This window comes from Petromyzon marinus, chromosome 6 (genome assembly GCF_048934315.1).
Source record: "Petromyzon marinus isolate PM22_M1 ecotype Great Lakes invasive population chromosome 6, UKy_Petmar_22M1.pri1.0, whole genome shotgun sequence".
NCBI classification, from domain to species: Eukaryota; Metazoa; Chordata; class Hyperoartia; order Petromyzontiformes; family Petromyzontidae; genus Petromyzon; species Petromyzon marinus.
The window spans coordinates 5,183,441-5,202,656 of record NC_133672.1 but is presented as its reverse complement, the minus strand read 5'-3'; the positions used below and the strand labels follow the sequence as shown (position 1 = coordinate 5,202,656).

General features: G+C 46.5%; 1 protein-coding gene across 1 annotated transcript in view; it reads left to right on the top strand.

Moving 5' to 3' along the window:
* The window catches only part of LOC116939774 (tyrosine-protein kinase receptor UFO-like), an 81,475-nt gene continuing 62,259 nt past the window's right edge, over positions 1 to 19,216 (top strand). Inside the window, exons 1-2 of the mRNA XM_032948566.2 lie at positions 1 to 376; positions 14,225 to 14,441. Of these exons, the coding sequence (XP_032804457.2) occupies positions 271 to 376; positions 14,225 to 14,441 (323 nt within the window). The 5' untranslated portion in view covers positions 1 to 270. The remainder of the gene's footprint in view (positions 377 to 14,224; positions 14,442 to 19,216) is intronic.

The window sequence follows — 19,216 nt, the reverse complement described above, 5'->3', positions numbered from 1 at the left end:
GAGAGAGGGAGGGAGGGAGGAGGAGTTGGCTGAGCTGAGCTGGAAGAGAGAGAGCGGAGTGTGTAGGTGGTGTTGGGGGGAGATTCTGTGCTGCGCTCCGTCTTGTTCAGTTGGCGGCTGCCCGCGTCTCCAGCGGAGGAGAGCAGAGCGCCGCCGCTCTTCTACCTTACCGTCCGTTGAACTTCTTCCGCACCCTACGTAGCCAACAGGGCTAATCGGAGGTGCGGGGAAAAGAAGAAGAAAAAAACCTCGTCCGCGCACCGCGCCCGGATGATGACAGCGGAGATGGCGATGACGGCGGGGTCCGTGCTGGCCAGGGTCACCGCTGTCGCGTGCGTCCTGCTGATGTGCGCCCTGGGAGCGCGGCCAACAGAAGGTGACGACTTAGATCACAGACAGACACACAGACACACAAAACAACAACAACGACAAAGATCCCCCATTTAGCCTGAACAGACTGTAGGGGCAAGTGCTGTTAGCGAGCACCTATGAAGGCCGGCAAGGCACACGAGGGGGTGGGTGGCCAGCACCACGCACGGCCGCCTTTGTCTCCCTAGTGACGATCTTTACACATCGCACCAGGTACTCATTTGAGGCTGAGTCGACCTAGGGGAGGCCCGGGACTGGTTCAGATAATCGTCACTGGTGTTGGCCGTGAGCGTGAATCGAACCCGGGTCGCCAGGTTCATAGCGCAGCGTAGCGCTAACCGCTACACTACCGCTCCCCACAGACACACGCAGACACACAGACACGCGAACAGACACACACACAGACGCGCAGACACACACAAACACACACACAGACACACGCAGACAGACACGCACACAGACACACACAGACACACACACGCAGACACACAGACACACACACAGACACGCACACAGACACGCACACAGACACACACAGACACACACACAGACACGCACAGACACACACAGACACGCACACACAGACACACACAGAGACACACACAGACACGCACAGACACACACAGACACGCACACACAGACACACGCAGACACACAGACACGCACACAGACACACACACAGACACGCACACAGACACACACACAGACACGCACACACAGACACACACACACAGACACACACATTATTGATTTGGCGATGCTGCGTTGGCACTTGGCAGTGGCGCACACGTCTGTTTGACAAAACAACTCTCGACACATCGGTACACTTACACTGTGGCCTTAAAGGAAAACACACATTTAATAGGCGACGTTTCGGGAAATGGGCCTTCTTCAGAGCACATATACTGTACATACATAGACATATTCTTGGTTCTTTCGGTAAAGTCACGTAGAAGGAAAACAATAAAATAATAAAAATATAAAACTACAAATCTCACGACGTTTTGACTGTATCACAAGCAAACGTCGTGAGCATTTTATTGTTTTATATTTGTATTATTTTATTGTTTCCCTTCTACGTGACTTTACCGAAAGAACCAAGAATATGAATCTCTGCAGTCACGAAAGCTTTAAATCAAAATACATAGACATACACTAACACAGATGTATTACACATCCTCTATGCTAATTGGGTAAAGATAAGTTGACACATACACACGTACTTATTATACATACGGGTATATTAACGCACACGTAGACATCCACTGACCCACGACATATGCATAGTCCACACATGTGAACACAGACGTGCTTAAATGCTAGACATACTCACGCGTACACATAGACATCCACACACAGACATCCACACACGGACATTCGCAATACTACATACTACAGGCATGCGAACATTCCAACACAGTACACAAATACACGTGTACACTTTCATATTCTGTTACCGACTCGAGGGGGTGGGTGGCCAGCATCACGCTCGGCCGCCTTTGTCTCCCTTGGTGGGGATGTTTACACATCGCACCAGGTTACTCATTTGAGGCTGAGTCGACCTAGGGGAGGCCCGCGACGGGTTCAGATAATCTTGTACAGGGGAATTGAGTCTTCAGGTCCACATGGCGTGCAGCTGGTTCAAAACGGGCACAATGTTTTTTGTTGATTTGTGTTGTCCTTCTGTCTTGCGATGGTGACTTCGTAGGATGAACTTTGAGATTTATAAGGGGCACGGGGTGACCAATAAGGTCTGAATTTGTCTATAATAAGATAGGGCACTGATAAAGGGTTATGCACTACCGCTCTCCCGACAGACAGAGACAAAGATCCCCCGTATAGCCTGTAACAGACTGTAGGGGCAAGTGCTGTTAGCGAGCACCTATGAAGGCCAGAACGGCAGACGAGGGGGTGGGTGGCCAGCACCACGCCCGGCCGCCTTTGTCTCCCTAGTGGCGATGTTTACACACCGCTATACCAGGTACTCATTTTTTTAATACGTTAAAACCTCCCATTGTAGCCTACACACGGCATTGTTACGCAAGTCCTACATAACCTTGGGGTGTGAAGGAACTCTGCAACACCGCAGTGACCAGCGTGGTGAAGTATAGCGAGACGACATCCACCGCCCCTCTTCACGGCACGCGTGGTGGCGTGGCGTGGGGGGTGTGTGGAGGCGTTTATCCAGCAGTGGAGTTGATGAAGGGCCGTAGGTTGGCACACAGCGAATGTGTTACAGACACGCACGCACACTCTGTGGGCTGTATAGATGGTGACGACGACGACGACGATGATCTTTGAGACCGCAATGAACCCGGCGTGACGCGTGTTTTGTGTTGTGAGACTTCCACGGCGTTCTTCTCGGAACACTTTAGGCTTTTTTTCTCTCTCTACAGATCAATACTCTCCAGCGATTACCTAATGTACCGTAATCATCATCATCATCATGCTCTCCGTCCGTCAACATAACGGTGGTGATGATGGTGGTGGTGAATGTAATTCGAATGATGGCAGGAAAGATGGGACGACTACAGTCAGGGCATTTAATTGTCTCTATTCAGATTTTGTGGATCGCTGGGTAGGCTGGAGTAGACACGCGGACAGGTATACTGGATGTTGTTGTGCCGGGTGCTCATATTTCCCTCGTCCCGTCCTCCCGATCGCCCACCTGGACAGACCCTGGCCGACTCGAGTTCAATGTGCATCGTCGCTCGCTCACACTCCGCGTCGATCAACCTCGCTTCATGCCGATGTGAAACGGGAGGATTAGTGGTGGCGGTGATGATGATCATGATGGATTGACGCGACGTGTACTCTCCCATCAACAACATTGACTGCAACCGGGGGAATGATCCTCGTCGTCGGAGGAGGAGAAGCGTGCTCGTCGAACCACTCACAGTCTCACTCGACGATTGATAATGTCATACTGGAACGGGAAGCTCGCGTCGTCGAGTTGGCGACTAAATAATGAATCGGTCACCGTTAGCGCGTTCCGCATTCTCCGCATCAGTATAAGACGCCGCGGAGAGTAATAAGGCACCGCGAATTTGTGCTCGGTGTCAACGGAGTTCTGCAAATCTCGTCTCTCACACACAAACACACAAACACACACCTATCGGATTATACGACGCACCCCCAACGTTGAATATGTATGGGAGATGGAATGTGCTTTATAATCTGGATAGGGTGTGATACGGTATTATTCAGACCGCTTCTTCAAGGCGCCAGAACAAATTGAAGTCGGGGGGGGGGGGGAGGGGGACATTTGAGATAACTACTCCACAAGTCGGGAGGGAAGCGACTGCAGACTCAATACGACGTTGACAAGCGACGCAGCGACGGACCGTGCCTCGAGACGATTTCTATTTGAAGTTGCGATGCCGGGCGGATGAGGGATGCGGAGGAGGAAAGTTTGCTGACGTGTGCAGGATTCGCCGGCCGCTGCGTTATGGGGTTGCATGCAGATGCGAACGTCTGTGCGCTGTCTGCGCAACGCTTGACGACGAGATTCTCACGGACTTTAGACAGTAATCCCCTCTTAGCCGCAGCGATCCTTTGCTCGCCCACAAACGTCTCGAGCGAGTCCGAAGAGCCCATTGTCAGGAGGATCCTGGTTATAAAAACACACACACACACCCGGGTAACTTCGAGCGAGAATCGGGTAGCTGTGTACGTGAATGTGCGTGAGACAACATTTTTTGAATAGTTTTGTTGACATCGGGTAAACGTTTGGAGGCGCGTCTTGTTATCTGAGACGTCTTATAATCCGGGCAATAGGGTAAATGCAACGTTTGGCCATTATTTTACCTACTTAAAATGTAACCTATTTTTATCTTACCAGGTGTGGCCCACTGAGCTGTATAGCTTTTTTTTTCAGAAGCGACTTGGTACAAATTACATCTCAAAGAAGTGGCTTATCGTGTGGACATTTATAGCAAACAAATACTGTACTCTAAACGCACGTTTCTAAATGTGGAGGGAAAAACCGGAGGACCCGGAGAAAAATCCACATGACCACGGGGAGAGAAACACGCAAAATCCAAATATGCAGACATCAGGGTCGGAATCGGACCCACGACCTCCTCCATACCAGACGATGTTGTTAACATCTCGCCACCGTGGCACTATACATTGTTGAGTATGTTTTGAACAGCATTCGATGATGTAATCGTTCAAAGTCCTTCTCTCCGGACTGCCTGTTATACATACACCCATGAGTAAACATGTAACGTTGGAGCAACGTTGGCATGTGGTTCGAACCGTTGGACCAACGTTGGCCCAACGTCGATGGGGTAGGCATTTCTAATTTGAAAACGTTAAACGGCCACCGAGTGCCTGATCTTGCTGCTTCTGTTACGAACGCATCTGCCAAAGTACCCCAACTTTGTCGGTGGGTTTCTGTTTTTTCCACATGTGGATGTTTACGTCTTCAAGCCAAACCACATGGCTAATACTGTTGTGTGCATGTATGTTGTTAAACTTCTTTTGCACCGTACTTAGCAAACCGATCGTGATGTAATGTAAGCTCTTAACAGCAATAATAATTTACACTGAGTCAGCCACGGGAGTTGTCATTAAATTATTTGTTACAATTTAAGGCCACAATTTTGATTCATGAGTACAGTACTTTTTTTGTTCGTTAACAATGCGGTGAATATTCTTTGGGTCTTTCGGTTAAGTCACGTAGATAGGTTATTTCCGGTCAAGTCACGTAGATAGGTTATTTGAACCTATCTTTACCGAATGGCCCAAAGAATATGAATTCTTGCAGTCACGAAAGCTTTACGTAACTGTGGTGAATGTTAGGGAGCTCTAGTGGCTTGACGGGGTCACGTGAATCCATGACCAACTGGAGGTGGCTGGGTGGCTCAGACGACCGAAGCGCAGACCCGGCACTACCGAGATGCTGTGTTCTCATCCAGGCGGCCACCCGTGAATAGACCGCGTTCTCGAGTGGGGGGGGGGGGGGTTGATCGTCCCCAATTAAATTGGCTACATTGCAGCTCGAACAATGATATATCATATGCAGAGCGGGTGCGTAAGTGTTAACCTTCAACAGTGCGGGCCGGAGGCCCCTTATAAGGATCTAAGAGGTTTCTCTGTGATATCCGCTTCTGTGGACCATTTTTTAACACTTTTTTTTTGCGAGAGATTCGAACGAATACTTAATCTTACGACCCGATGCCGAGAGCACAATTAGGATATAATTGGGGGAAATGTAATATACATTTTAAAGTAAAACTGTATTCCAGAAAGTGACGACACCAACTTCTGTGTAAGCAACGTTAAGTTGGCAGTAAACGACACGCCTATCCGTGTCACCTCAAGGGAAGTTATTTTGAGTGTCATTGGCCCTCAAGGGAAGTTCTTATGAGTCATTAATCATGCCAATGACATTCCTGACAATGATGTTGTACCCTCGGGCTCCACTTGTTTACGTAGCAAAGTAGGGGTCAGGAGAGGCAGGGAGAGTGATTTCCGTGGCTTTCCAAACGTCTTTTTTTTAATGTGTCGGTAATTTGATTACAGAAATATCTTAGATTAAATCTTTAGTGTGGCGAGTTGATGGTCGCAGCCCAGTCACCAATGACCGAATCTAAAATAACGACAATGGTGGTTTTCATTCAATTGGCAAAATCCAAGCTCGGAGAATTAAAATATCGATTTGTCATGTTACGAATATTTCGCAATAGCTGGGCTTGTGGGATGGTGCAGTGCTCCCTTCGTGGGAAGGGTTCTCAGAAATAGATCTCTGATTTCTACTTCCTTGAATCATTCTCAAACAAGGGTGGGGGGGGGCATTCACTGCTTACTGAGAGAGGTCAAATTGATTGTTTATCCCGTGACGTGATACTGCAATCACCTTTTGTAATATAATTGGCACGCAAATAAAAAACAGAAAGAACTGTAAGAGGTTAAGGCTTAAAGTTGTAATGTGTATTTAATAATTTGTTTGGACATGGCCTAAACGGTAAAATAACACACAGCGTTTACAGAAAGCAAACGCACACTGATGCCTATCTGAATGCAGATTCGCATCATCATCCAGCTCAGAAATCCTCTCTTATCAAGACGCTCTTACATCGGGCTAAAACAGTGTCAGATGGTGAAAGTCTAGTGAGATGGATCAAACACGTTAAAGAAGCATTACGACAGAATGGCTACAATAATACTCAAATTAACAGAGCACTGAATGCCAAATCACGATCGCACTGCTGAAAGCGATCAGATTGTTAAAACAATTAAAATCCCATATATCTCAGGAGTAACTGACAAATTAGCCCGTGTTTTGCAAAAGCAAAACATTACAGTAAGATTTGGTACAGTACACAAAATTCAAAAACTAGTATCTTGCACTAGAGACGAATTACCTAAATTATCAACAGAAGGTGTATATCGGATTAATTGTTTATGTGGCAGATGCTATATTGGACAGACGGGACGTAACATCAGCATAAGACTAAAGGAACACCAAAGAAATATTAAATTATCTCAAACACAACTGTCGGCAATGGCAGAACATGCTTGTCAACAAGGACACTCAATTGATTTTGATAACGTTGAAGTGTTGTGTAAAACTAATCATTACTGGCAAAGACTAATTAGAGAATCTATTGAAATTGAGAGAAATAGAAATAACTTTAATCGCTCTGACAGCTACAGGCTTAGTGCGGCATGGAAGCGTATTATTAAATAATACATATTACAATTCCTTATAGGGGAAACACATACTAATTAACGGATTACTAACGTAGCATATAATCACAATAACACATTACAACTAATTACTAATCTACAACTCATTACTAATCATAACCATTGACTGATTACCAATCGATTATATAATTACAATACCCCCCTCTGCCTCAAATCACTGCACCTGAATGAGTTAAATGATGACATCACCCTGCTGTTGCTCTATTTAAGACCGGGAGCAAGTGAGGGCTTTACCATTCTGGCGAATTGCCCGATGATGCTGGATGTAATTACCAGCGAAACGTCGTACTCAAACTGTAAATGTTGTGGATTCACTTTTCAACACACCGGTGGGCTAATGTGAACTATTTGTCTTTTGTCAACGTGACACTTTTTTGCTGATTGGCCGTGTCGGGTGGTGGAGGCTTACGACACATTTATAAATAACGCGATCTAACCCAAAAACCTTTATTATGAATCAATTCCTTATTATATACGAAAGCAACCGAATGAACGGCCCGTTCACAAACGAAGTCACAAGCCTCGCTTGCATCGGTCAGCTAACCCACGTAGCATTCAGAGGTCACTTTTCTGAGCTCCATCTCATCGCTTTGACTGTGAACGTGATACACACAGGGCGTGGGTTTTAACTACAAAGCACGCGGCCTTTGCCCAACTTCAGGTGGTGCCCCGGTGGCGAGAAGTTAACTACCTTGCCTGGTATTTAGGAGGTCGTGGGTTTGATCCTGACCTTGACACCTTTATATTTGAAGTTTGCATGTTCTCCCTGTGGTCACGTGATTTTTTCTGTGAGTCCTTCGGTTTTCATCTCCACATTTAGAAACATATGTTTAGAGTATAATGGCTGCTATAAATTCCCACGTGATAAGCCACTTCATTGGGCTATCATTTCCAGCCCAGTCACTTTTGAAAAAGAGCTAAATACAGTGAGGGAAAAAAGTATTTGATCCCCTGCTGAGTTTGTATGTTTGCCCACTGACAAAGAAATGATCAGTCTATAATTTTAATGGTAGCTTTATTTGAACAGTGAGAGACAGAATAACAACACAAAATCCAGAAAAACGCATGTCAAAAATGTTATAAATTGATTTGCATTTTAACGAGGGAAATAAGTATTTGACCCCTCTGCAAAACATGACTTAGTACTTGGTGGCAAAACCCTTGTTGGCAATCACAGAGGTCAGACGTTTCTTGTAGTTGGCCACCAGGTTTGCACATATCTCAGGAGGGATTTTGTCCCACTCCTCTTTGCAGATCTTCTCCAAGTCATTAAGGTTTTGAGGCTGATGTTTGGCAACTCGAACCTTCAGCTCCCTCCACAGAGTTTCTATGGGATTAAGGTCTGGAGACTGGCTAGGCCACTCCAACACCTTAATGTGCTTCTTCTTGAGCCACTCTTTTGTTGCCTTGGCCGTGTGTTTTGGGTCATTGTCATGCTGGAATACCCATCCACGACCCATTTTCAATGCCGTGGCTGAGGGAAGGAGGTTCTCACCCAAGATTTGACGGTACATGGCGCCGTCCATCGTCCCTTTGATACGGTGAAGTTGTCGAGTCCCCTTAGCAGAAAAACACCCCCAAAGCATAATGTTTCCACCTCCATGTTTGACGGTGGGGACGGTGTTCTTGGAGTCATAGGCAGCATTCCTCCTCCTCCAAACACGGCGAGTTGAGTTGATGCCAAAGAGCTCCATTTTGGTCTCATCAGACCACAACACTTTCACCCAGTTGTCCTCTGAATCATTCAGATGTTCATTGGCAAACTTCAGACGGGCATGTATATGTGCTTTCTTGAGCAGGGGGACCTTGCGGGCGCTGCAGGATTTCAGTCCTTCACGGCGTAGTGTGTTACCATTTGTTTTCTTGGTGACTATGGTCCCAGCTGCCTTGAGATCATTGACAAGATCCTCCCGTGTAGTTCTGGGCTGATTCCTCACCGTTCTCATGATCATTGCAACTCCACGAGGTGAGATCTTGCATGGAGCCCCAGGCCGAGGAAGATTGACAGTTCTTTTGTGTTTCTTCCATTTGCGAATAATCGCACCAACTGTTGTCACCTTCTCACCAAGCTGCTTGGCAATGGTCTTGTAGCCCATTCCAGCCTTGTGTAGGTATACAATCTTGTCCCTGACATCCTTGGAGATCTCGTTGGTCTTGGCCATGGTGGAGAGTTTGGAATCTGATTGATTGCTTCTGTGGACAGGCGCCTTTTATACAGGTAACAAGCTGAGATTAGGAGCACTCCCTTTAAGAGTGTGCTCCTAATCTCAGCTCATTACCTGTATAAAAGACACCTGGGAGCCAGAAATCTTTCTGATTGAGAGGGGGTCAAATACTTATTTCCCTCATTAAATTGCAATTCAATTTATAACATTTTTGACATGCGTTTTTCTGGATTTTGTTGTTGTTATTCTGTCTCTCACTGTTCAAATAAACCTACCGTTAAAATTATAGACTGATCATTTATTTGTCAGTGGGCAAACGTACAAAATCAGTAGGGGATCAAATACTTTTTCCCCTCACTGTAGCTCAGTGGGCTCTACCTGGTAAAATAGAAACTAGTTTAGTAGTTTTAATGTGGCCAGCATGAGCCTGCACATCTCAGGAGGATGGCACGGTACGTGAACAATTGTACATGTAACGGACCTTCTTCCAAGGCACTGCAGGACACAGCGCATCGCTCTTGTGGGTTTTCGTGACATTTCTCCGTAACAATAAGGATATACGCGTGTGGGAGCGCTGATATACCCCAGCAACTTAAAGCGGCTTATGTCACATCTCATCGCAACCGTTCCAATGTCCTGCTGCAGTATTGCCGAGGGGAACCCCCCGTGGCAGCTGTCTCGATGTGGCACTAGTCGAACGACAAACCGTCCTTCATTCCCTAATTATATGCCGTGGGACAAAAATAATGTATCGTTCCCGTAAGCACACACACACACACACACCCCACACAGCAAATAAACATACCGTGTATCTATGTGTACAGACCTTTTGTCAATCCACTGCTCCCCACGCCATGTGAGTCATGGGCTAAATCTGGCCATACTTCACCATGCAGGGTTGCTGAAGGTGGGGAGCCTAGCACGGTGCAATCACGATTTTATGTCTGCAGCGCACCCCGTTGGCAACGTGGTCCCGTAAGTAGCCTTACAGCACCTGCCGCTTTTTGCACGGCGGTCGCATGTCCAAGCACTTTTGCAGGCTCAAACCCGCTAAGCTTCTGAGATCTGACCCAATAGGGCTCGTTCCAGTTCATTCTGTGGCAGGCAAAGGTGCCCACTGTGTGCCGGTGTATTCATTGCACTGCCCACCCTGGGTGACGACTGCATGTGGCATTTCCTGGAGTTAATTGGCAAGCCCAGCGAGTAAACATACTTTGTAGTATTCTTGGTTCTTTCGGTAAAGTCACGTAGAAGGGAAACAATACAATAATACAAATATAAAACAATACAATTCTCACGACGTTTCGACTGCAACACAAGCAATCATCATCAGGTGTGAAAACCACAGCAAGAAAAATTTGAAAAAGTGGCGGTTTTATTTTTCACGTAAAAAAAAAACCCGCCACTTTTTTCAAAATTTTCTTGCTGTGGTTTTTACTCCTGATGATGATTGCTTGTGTTGCAGTCGAAACGTCGTGAGAATTTTATTGTTTTATATTTTTATTATTTTATCGTTTCCCTTCTACGTGACATTACCGAAAGAACCAAGAATATGAATCCCTGCAGTCACGAAAGCTTTAAATCTAAATTGATACTTTGTAGTGTTTTGTTGTACCTGTTCTCCCCAGTTGCTTGAGTGTGGACATGTGAGTGACTAATTTGCTGCACTTTTGCCTGCTGTAAATGATCTCTGCTATAGGTGCTGTGATTCCCCTCGACCCTTTCCCCCTCCCCCCCCCCCGGACTAATCGATGAATTGGCGCGATTCAGTGCCGCGATTCGATTAAAGAACGGATTCCCTTAGGCTGAGGCCACTGCCTCCCGTAGAATTGTGGCAAATATTTTCTAAAGCACCCACCGTCCGACCCTAACCCTAACCCTAATGCCTAAACCATTTTAACAGACCATAAAAAATATCCTAAACCCCAACCTTAACCCCTGAACAGTAACTCTAGACCCTAACCCCGAACTCTAATCATAACATCTGAACTCGAGATGAACGCTAAAGCCATGGGATTCCTGAATGCACTATTTTATCAACTCTCAGACCTAAGGAAGTCTCTTATTGGAGTCTCTTCCATTTTTCAAAACCAAAATTTCGGCGAATGTAGCAGCCACCGGTGCCTCCCCCCTCCAGGATTCACTCGATTCCATTGCAGAAAATCCAATACATTCGTCGACAACAGTCTGACCTTTGAAAGAAAAAGTAGATAATAGGCAACTTTTTGGGCAATGGTCCATCTTGAGGCAACATTCGAATCGTGGAGAGAGAGAGAAATCCACCGCTTCTTTAGCCGTGCAATTCGGTGCACGTGTCGTCCGACTGGCAGTCGATATTACTCTACACATCCTTACGTGGTGGCCGCCGATCTCAAACGTTGGACCACGTAGTCAACGCCACTGCCCGTTTGGATCATTCGCCGGCAGCGAGGGACGTATCAGGCTACTCCTGAAGCCGCCCGCTGCCTCGGCAACTACCCTCGACACAAGCGTCAAGACGTTGCTGATCACCCCCCTCTCAATATGCAGGAGGAAGAATGCCCGCTGAAGATCCTGCGTCAACCCTTTCGTTAAACGTCGGTGGCGACGCTGATAGCGTTGCGCGGTGCTTGCGTGATACATTCCAGTGCAGTTCATTGTGGAACCCTTCCTGTCCAAACCTCTCCCATGACTGGCGAACTTCCAAACAAGGGTTTCCTCTTTCCATACAAGTTATCGCCGCACATCCGTTTCGCTAATGCGATGTTGGAACAACATTTATAAAAATAGACGGGAATTGTGTCATTGTTTTTTTCTCATTTAACTTCTTTGTTTCGAATGGTTGTAATGCGTGAGGTTTGGTCGTCATTAGACGCAGTTTGGATTCAGACGCGTTCGGAAGTGAAACTGCAGTTGTTCATAATAGAGGTTTTTGGTTCATCATTAGACCTCCTTTGCCAGTACCAAAATGTAATAATAGGGTTTTTCCCCTTTTTTCTGGCAACAAAACTGAAACCTTTTTTTACAAAGATTCATGTCGGCATTAGCCACAATACCTGCAGTCAAAATGCAAACAAAAAACATACCATGATAATATATGCATTGTCCTTGAAACTGATTGGTCGATCAGTTTCAAGGACAATGATTGGTCAATCAGTTTTGTTTACGTGACAAATCCCTTACTGATTGGCCGTGTCGGGTGGTGGAGGGTTTCGCCACATTTATACTTACGAGATCTAACCCAAAAACCTCTATTATGAATATTGGTCGCGAAAGCCTACGTGTTAAACTACAGTTGTTGTCGTCGTACGTAGTGCCCTCTACTCGAAGACAACCCGTTAACCCCGTTCCCCAATTCTATTTAGTTTATACAACAACAAACGCAACTCACCACGAAGTGGGGGTGACGTCACCACGGCGCTTGTGCCAGGCTATGTGCACTATAAGGCCACGTGAAGTGTCGAATGCCCACTGGCAGGAGGTCACGGGACAGACCCAGGTTCCATCGGTTGACTGACTGAGATGGCTGTATTGTGATGTACAAGCTAGTTAGATTATAATCTTTCCATAGGCTACTAAAACTAATAATCCCACAGGGCATGGACTTGCACCCGTCAGCAAACATGCCTCAATCAAGTTATTAAAACTGCAGTACGTACTTATACAGTCTGTATTTTTGTGTAAAAAGAACTTCAAGCGAGCATTGAGACATTGGTGCTCCTCTCCTGTTCACAGCCCTGAGATCGCGTTGGAAATTCCCCATTAACATGGCGGGGGCGAGTCTCAGCATAGGACGACCACCGTTGTGACTTCCCCATAAAGTCTTACAACATATCCGTCGACTCCCGCGGGATGATGGGCTGAGTCAACTCACGAACCAGGACTTGAACTCACAACCTTCCTTTCGATCACGAGCCGTTCGCTCTAGCACTCGCTCAACCCGCTGAGAAGCACACGGCCAGTGTAACAAAAAACCCAGCACTATGCAGGAGGAGAAATAAAAGTGAGAAGCCCTGCTTTGTGGATTTTTGTAAACACGGTTTAGAAGTAACGAAGTGTGGTCATGTTCGAGGACATGTGTTTTTGCATTTAGAGTGTTGTACGATGTAGCCAGAGGCTTAGTTATTCAATTTTAAATATGTTTTTGTACTAGATGGTTCCATTAATGATTTACCCACTTGGCAACCGAAATATGAAGCTGATTATTTTTTTCTGAATTGGAATGGGTCTGTGAATTTAGCCAGAACGTTTTGAAACGCCCACGTCTGCACCGGTGTACATGTGCAGACGTGGGTTTATCAACGACTGTTCTTTGCCTTTTGAACACATTTGAATATTTTTAATGAAATGAAGTAACGTGCCAGATGACAGGTCACCTTGACTGATGCCTGTCAATGTAAATAAATAGTAAATTGCCCTTTGCATTAAAACCACTTTCCCCACGTGTTTTGTCTGCGCTGAGATTACTCTGTCCCGCACCGAGTTCGTACCTCGATTATCTTGCGCTTATATTTTCATAAGTGTTTTCCTCCCAGGTCGCACAAAAAATTTGACACTTTTTCAACGGGCTCTTACACGGTTCTAGAAAGAAAGTACGTACCCTGACCGCCGAGTGCAGGATGAGTCCGGGGCTAGCATGATCATCTTCTTAATGGGGTTGCTGTCCTGGAAAATCTGTGACATTAACATACAAGGATTTCTGCGTAATAATACACCGCTCATGACAATGCGTGAATGTGTAGTTCTCCCCTTTTTCTCGTACGGGTTTCCCTCGCTTTACGCACACGTCCTTCTCTTGGTTGTGCGTCCTTCTCTTGGAAACGCATCTACCGAGTAAAGTGAGGGAAGCCCGCATTGCAAGATATTCATCTTCCTATGATATGTCATGGATTTTTTTCGTGCAGATATTTTTTGTTGCTGCTCAAAAGGTGTCATCTCCAAACCGCTGTCCCGCGTTTCCTCACCCCCCCCCCGCCCCCCTCCCACCCCCGCAGGGCTTGTGTTCAGCGAGAGCCCGCGCAACGTGACGGTGGCGGTGGGCTCCGAGGTGACGCTCAGCTGCCTGGTGAAGAGCCCGGGCCACCCTCCCATCCGCTGGCTCCACAACGGCGAGAACCTCCCGGAGGGGAAGCTGGGCGCCCACTTCAGCACCCACGACTATGCCGTGTCCAGTGTGGAGCGCCAGCACGTGCAGCTCAAGAGCTCGCTCAAGTACGCACACGCCCCTCCCACCAGCAGCCCCCCTACGAGCCCCCTCCCCACCAGCCCTCTCCCCCCCACCAGCCCCCCCTCCCCCACAAGCCCCTCCTAAACAGAAGCTGCCCCCCCTACAAGCCCCCCCCCTCCCCACCAGCTCTCCTCCTTATAAGCCCTCCTCCACAAGGCCCCCCCCCCCCTCACCACCAGCCCCCCTCCCCACCAGCCCTCCTCCCCACCAGCCCCCTTCCCACCAGCCCCCCCCCCCTTACAAACCCTCCCCCACAAGCCCTCCCTAACATAAGCTGCCCCCCTCCCCTCACAAGCCCCCCTCCACCAACCCTCGCTGCCCCCACAGTGCCGGATTACAGGCGACGTGTTTAGCCACCGCCACCGATCCTCGATATCTCCCGGAACACCTGATACCAACGTTCGGGCTCGGTGCAGGCATTATTAGTGGAAGGTATTAGTCCAATGGTACACCTATAAATAATAATAATTTTCTATTATTGTACCCTATATTCCTTAAATCCTATGACCAGGTCTATAAAGAGATAGATGCATGGACTAACTGTTGTTTTCAGTGTGGTTTTCATTGAATACCTATTTCTAGAATAGCATTTCAGACTGTTCTGACTGCAATTTAGCACTGCCAATCACATTTTGTAATCGAGCAGCAATTGTATAACAAGTATGACTGCTGGTGAGACCAAGGAGGTTGAAAGTGGTCCAGAGTTTGCCTTTCTTAAATAAATTCTGCTTGATAGTATTGGTCTGGAAAGTGGAAAGCCAATAAGCCTATGGAATGAAATCGATGTGTAATGATATAGAATGGAGTTATACTCATACATGCTTTTATTTATATGAATTTGGTGTCCTTCACATGAGTCAAAGTGCCTGAGAGCATTTTACATGTAATAAAATGTACAGGAATGCCTCACACGGTGAGAAGCCTCTATCTTCTAAGCGGAGGGGATGGGGGGTGGCTCATATAGTGGAAATGTGTTTAGGATTTTTTGAAAAATCCTAAGAATCCGATGGGCCGCATTCCAGTTGATATGGTCATTGGCAGTGTCCAGTAATGTTTGTTAATTGGGAACCCAACATACACACATACCAAGTGTGAATAGCTGTACCCTTTGATTTAGTCCAACAGAGTCAAAACAAGCCGATAGGGTTATAAATCCGCGTGAGTCATCATTACCCGTGCCCCTCCTGTGGATGGACACGCAACGTATGGATTCGTAGAGAATGTGGCTATGTTGGAGTTACGGACCTACCGGGCAAACGCTGGTGTCTGGAAAGCTGTCGCCTCCGAAGCCGCGGAATTTTTTTCGAAATGAAAACATAATACTCTGTGGGTTGTTGTGGACGGCAGATGTGGTATATCTGCGCAGTGAAAGCTTACTTGGCTGCGGTTGGTGGTTCTTTGTGATGAATGCGTGAGGAATGACTAATCAGTGACCCACTTGAAAATAAATAAATAAATGCAGATGCTGCGTAGACCAAAACGAAAACATAGCGAATAAAGAAACAATAGAATACTAATTAAGAAACTTATCCAATTTATTAGGCAGGAGCCACTTTAGCAATGATAATTTTGACTTAGGCTTTTCATGGATAATTCAAAAGGTCATCGTGGCCAGTGTCACTGAAGCCTCCACGCTGGCAACAGACATCCAAGGTCCACACTTGCAATATCGGCACTACCACCATCTGGGTTTAGGTCTTCTTTTTCTCTGACCCCTGGCTTTCTAATGCCCATCTCGGTAACCTGCCCTCCTCAACCCTGCACACGTGTCCCACCCATCACAACCTCCTCTTCCTCGATCATGAAAGGATCGTTTTTATTCTGATTATTGTTATGATTATTATTAAAACCAACACAAATAAGCATGTGGCATGTATTTTGGTTTCGTCATCATCATCGGCCACGGTCAATCCACTGCTGGATGAAAGCCTCCATCTCCTCGGTGCGCGCCCTCTCGGACGCGTTCCATTCCTCAGCCGCCACTCCGTTATTATTCTTGACCATCGGTCAAGTTTGGTTTATTGACATTAATGGGTTATGCCTCTTGGGCTTATGAGCACAAAGGCAAGTCAAGGCAGAAGACTCAGCCCCGAGGAGTTTGTTATAGCAGGTTCAGCGTGACAGCGTTCAGTGGCCGTCGCCTCCGTCCAGTGACGCAACGCGCCTAAATCGTTTTATGGCCGTCCACCCACGCCCTGCAGTGACAGCCGCAATGTACACACTCTGCGAAATTAACTCTTGCGATAGAAGCAGTGGTGGTGGTGCTGACTCATTTGGGGTCCCTGAGCAGGAAGTATTTTGGCCCCCCACCCTTACCTCTCCTTTCGTTTTATTAACGTCTTGTGTGAGATTAAAGATATAGGCACGAAATTGAGATGCACTGCGGGGAGAGGTTGTAGTGAAATATAACGTAGACAAGATACGAAGGTGAAATTCGAAGAGAGAAGAAAGATGGACAAGACAGGGATGAGAGAGATTAATTGGCTTTTTTTTTTACATATATCAGTATTCGATTTCGAGCTGATAATTGATGAACTGCATGTTTATTTTTTTTCAAGAACAACGGGCCCTTTGAGCGATTGCGCAATTTCTTTACGCTCAGCGCGGGCATTGGCTGAGTCGAAGGGTTAGACGTGCATAGTTGGCTCCCTCTGACCTGAGCACCACTAAGCCCGTAACTATGCTGATAATCCCGATGCGGTTCAAATACTGCATTCACTGTCAAAACAATTATTATGCACCGAATAACATATTCTTACACTCACGATACACGCAATGAATTCCAACGTTTTCTGCACATATGTAATTTTGATGATTATGCAAATTATATTCACTATCACGTGCCTATGCGCAGTGTCGGATTATCCTAGTAGCAAAAGTGGCATATGCTACGGGCCCCGCACTTTCAAGGGCCCCGCGCTAAATGCCTTCAAGCTATCAATTCCGCTTCAGTGATTCTGCACTTGCTCTATTACTATAGTACTATACTGCCTTGAACTTTTATGAACGACTGGGTTTTAAGGTTAGGGATTTGTCGTATTATATGGCTGTATAGAAAATGAAATAATACAATAACTTTACTATGCAAGTAAAATATATTTTTAAATATTAACGTGTTTTTAATTTTTAACATAGGGCCCCCTTTATAACATACGCTACAGGCCCCGCACTAGCTTAACCCGGCACTGCCTATGCCCAAATCACCCAGAATGCGCCCAATCTCGTCAGATCTCGTCCCGCTAACCAGGTTTCAGCCTGGATAGTGCTCGGATGGGTGACCGCCACGTGCCAACAGGTTGTCATAGGGCTTCATTGCTTCCACGTCTATGCTTCACTCCTTCACCAACCCGCAACGTACCGGCACGCTGAAGTATGGTCAAACAAGCCTCGCGACTTGCACAGACATGGTGAATCACTCATGCAGCGGTGGGTTAGCAAGAGGGCGACACTTTTTGCATGTCACCGTATTCTCTCGATGAAGACGTGCTTCTTTCCCTGTGTTTCCAAGCAAAAAGCTTGGAGGCAACGCGCTGCTTTTTTTAAGCGCGTTGCAATCCGGAGTATACGATATAAGTGCAAATGATGTCCTCACATGACATTTAGGCTAAGGGAGCAAGCAAGACAGTGGCGGGCAAGGCAGAACAAATGAGGAACCTTGCAGACGAGGTGAGCAAAAGCGAGGTGAGCAAAAACGAGGTGAGCAAAAACGAGGTGAGCAAAAACGAGGTGAGCAAAAACGAGGTTATCAAAAAACGAGGTGAGCAAAACGAGGTGAGCTATAACGAGGTGAGCAAAAACCAGGTGAGCCAAACGAGGTGAGGAAAAATCAGTTGAGCAAAAACGAGGTGAGGAACAACGAGGTGAGCAACAACGAACACAACAACTGATTCATCTTCTTTGGTTCTTTCGGTAAAGTCACGTAGAATGAGAATAAAATAATAAATTGATAAAATAAAATAACACAGTAATATTCTCTTGTGAGAATAATATAATATTCTCTTGTGAGAATATTATTGTGTTATTTTATTTTATCAATTTCTTATTTTATTCTCATTCTACGTGACTTTACCGAAAGAACCAAAGAAGATGAATCATTGCAGTCACGAAAGCTTTAAATCGAAAAATACAACTGTTTTTTGACTCGAATTGTGACAACTCTATTGAATCACTCCCAAAGCTGGGAAGGGGTGACCCAATGCAGTAAACCGCCCTTGCTTACTGTGCTGCATCGCCAGCAGCTATGCGCTACATCGTCAGTCGTTACGAGTCTCTGATATCAAAAACACATGGGCAGTTTGCACTCATTCGGTAATCGCCACGGATGATCGTAGCAGCAAGCAAAATAATGAGTAGAAGAAAGAAAAAACCTGGCTGGACACAGCACGTGTTTTCGTGTTTTCGGACGGAGAGAATGCTTTTTTTTTTCTTTTCCCATTCTGCACTTGAATAACCTTGCTCTACAGTTGCCAGCGAATAATCCTCGGCGGGACAGAATGTGGTTATTGTCGCCACCGCGCTTGAGTTGCAGATCCATGCCCGCTGCTGCGTCTTTTCTAAGCCGCGCTCGTAACGAGAGCAGCTCCTCGTGTCGCCTGGGAGTTGTTTCTCCACCCCGTGCGATCATTCGGAGCACGGAGCAGTGGTTGGGGGGGGATAGAGCAGCCAAAGAAAGTCCGCCTGATACTAACCACGTGACCGAGATGACAGGGCTGGCTAGGAAAGGGTAACTTGCAATAACATCATCACCGCCAGCCATGGT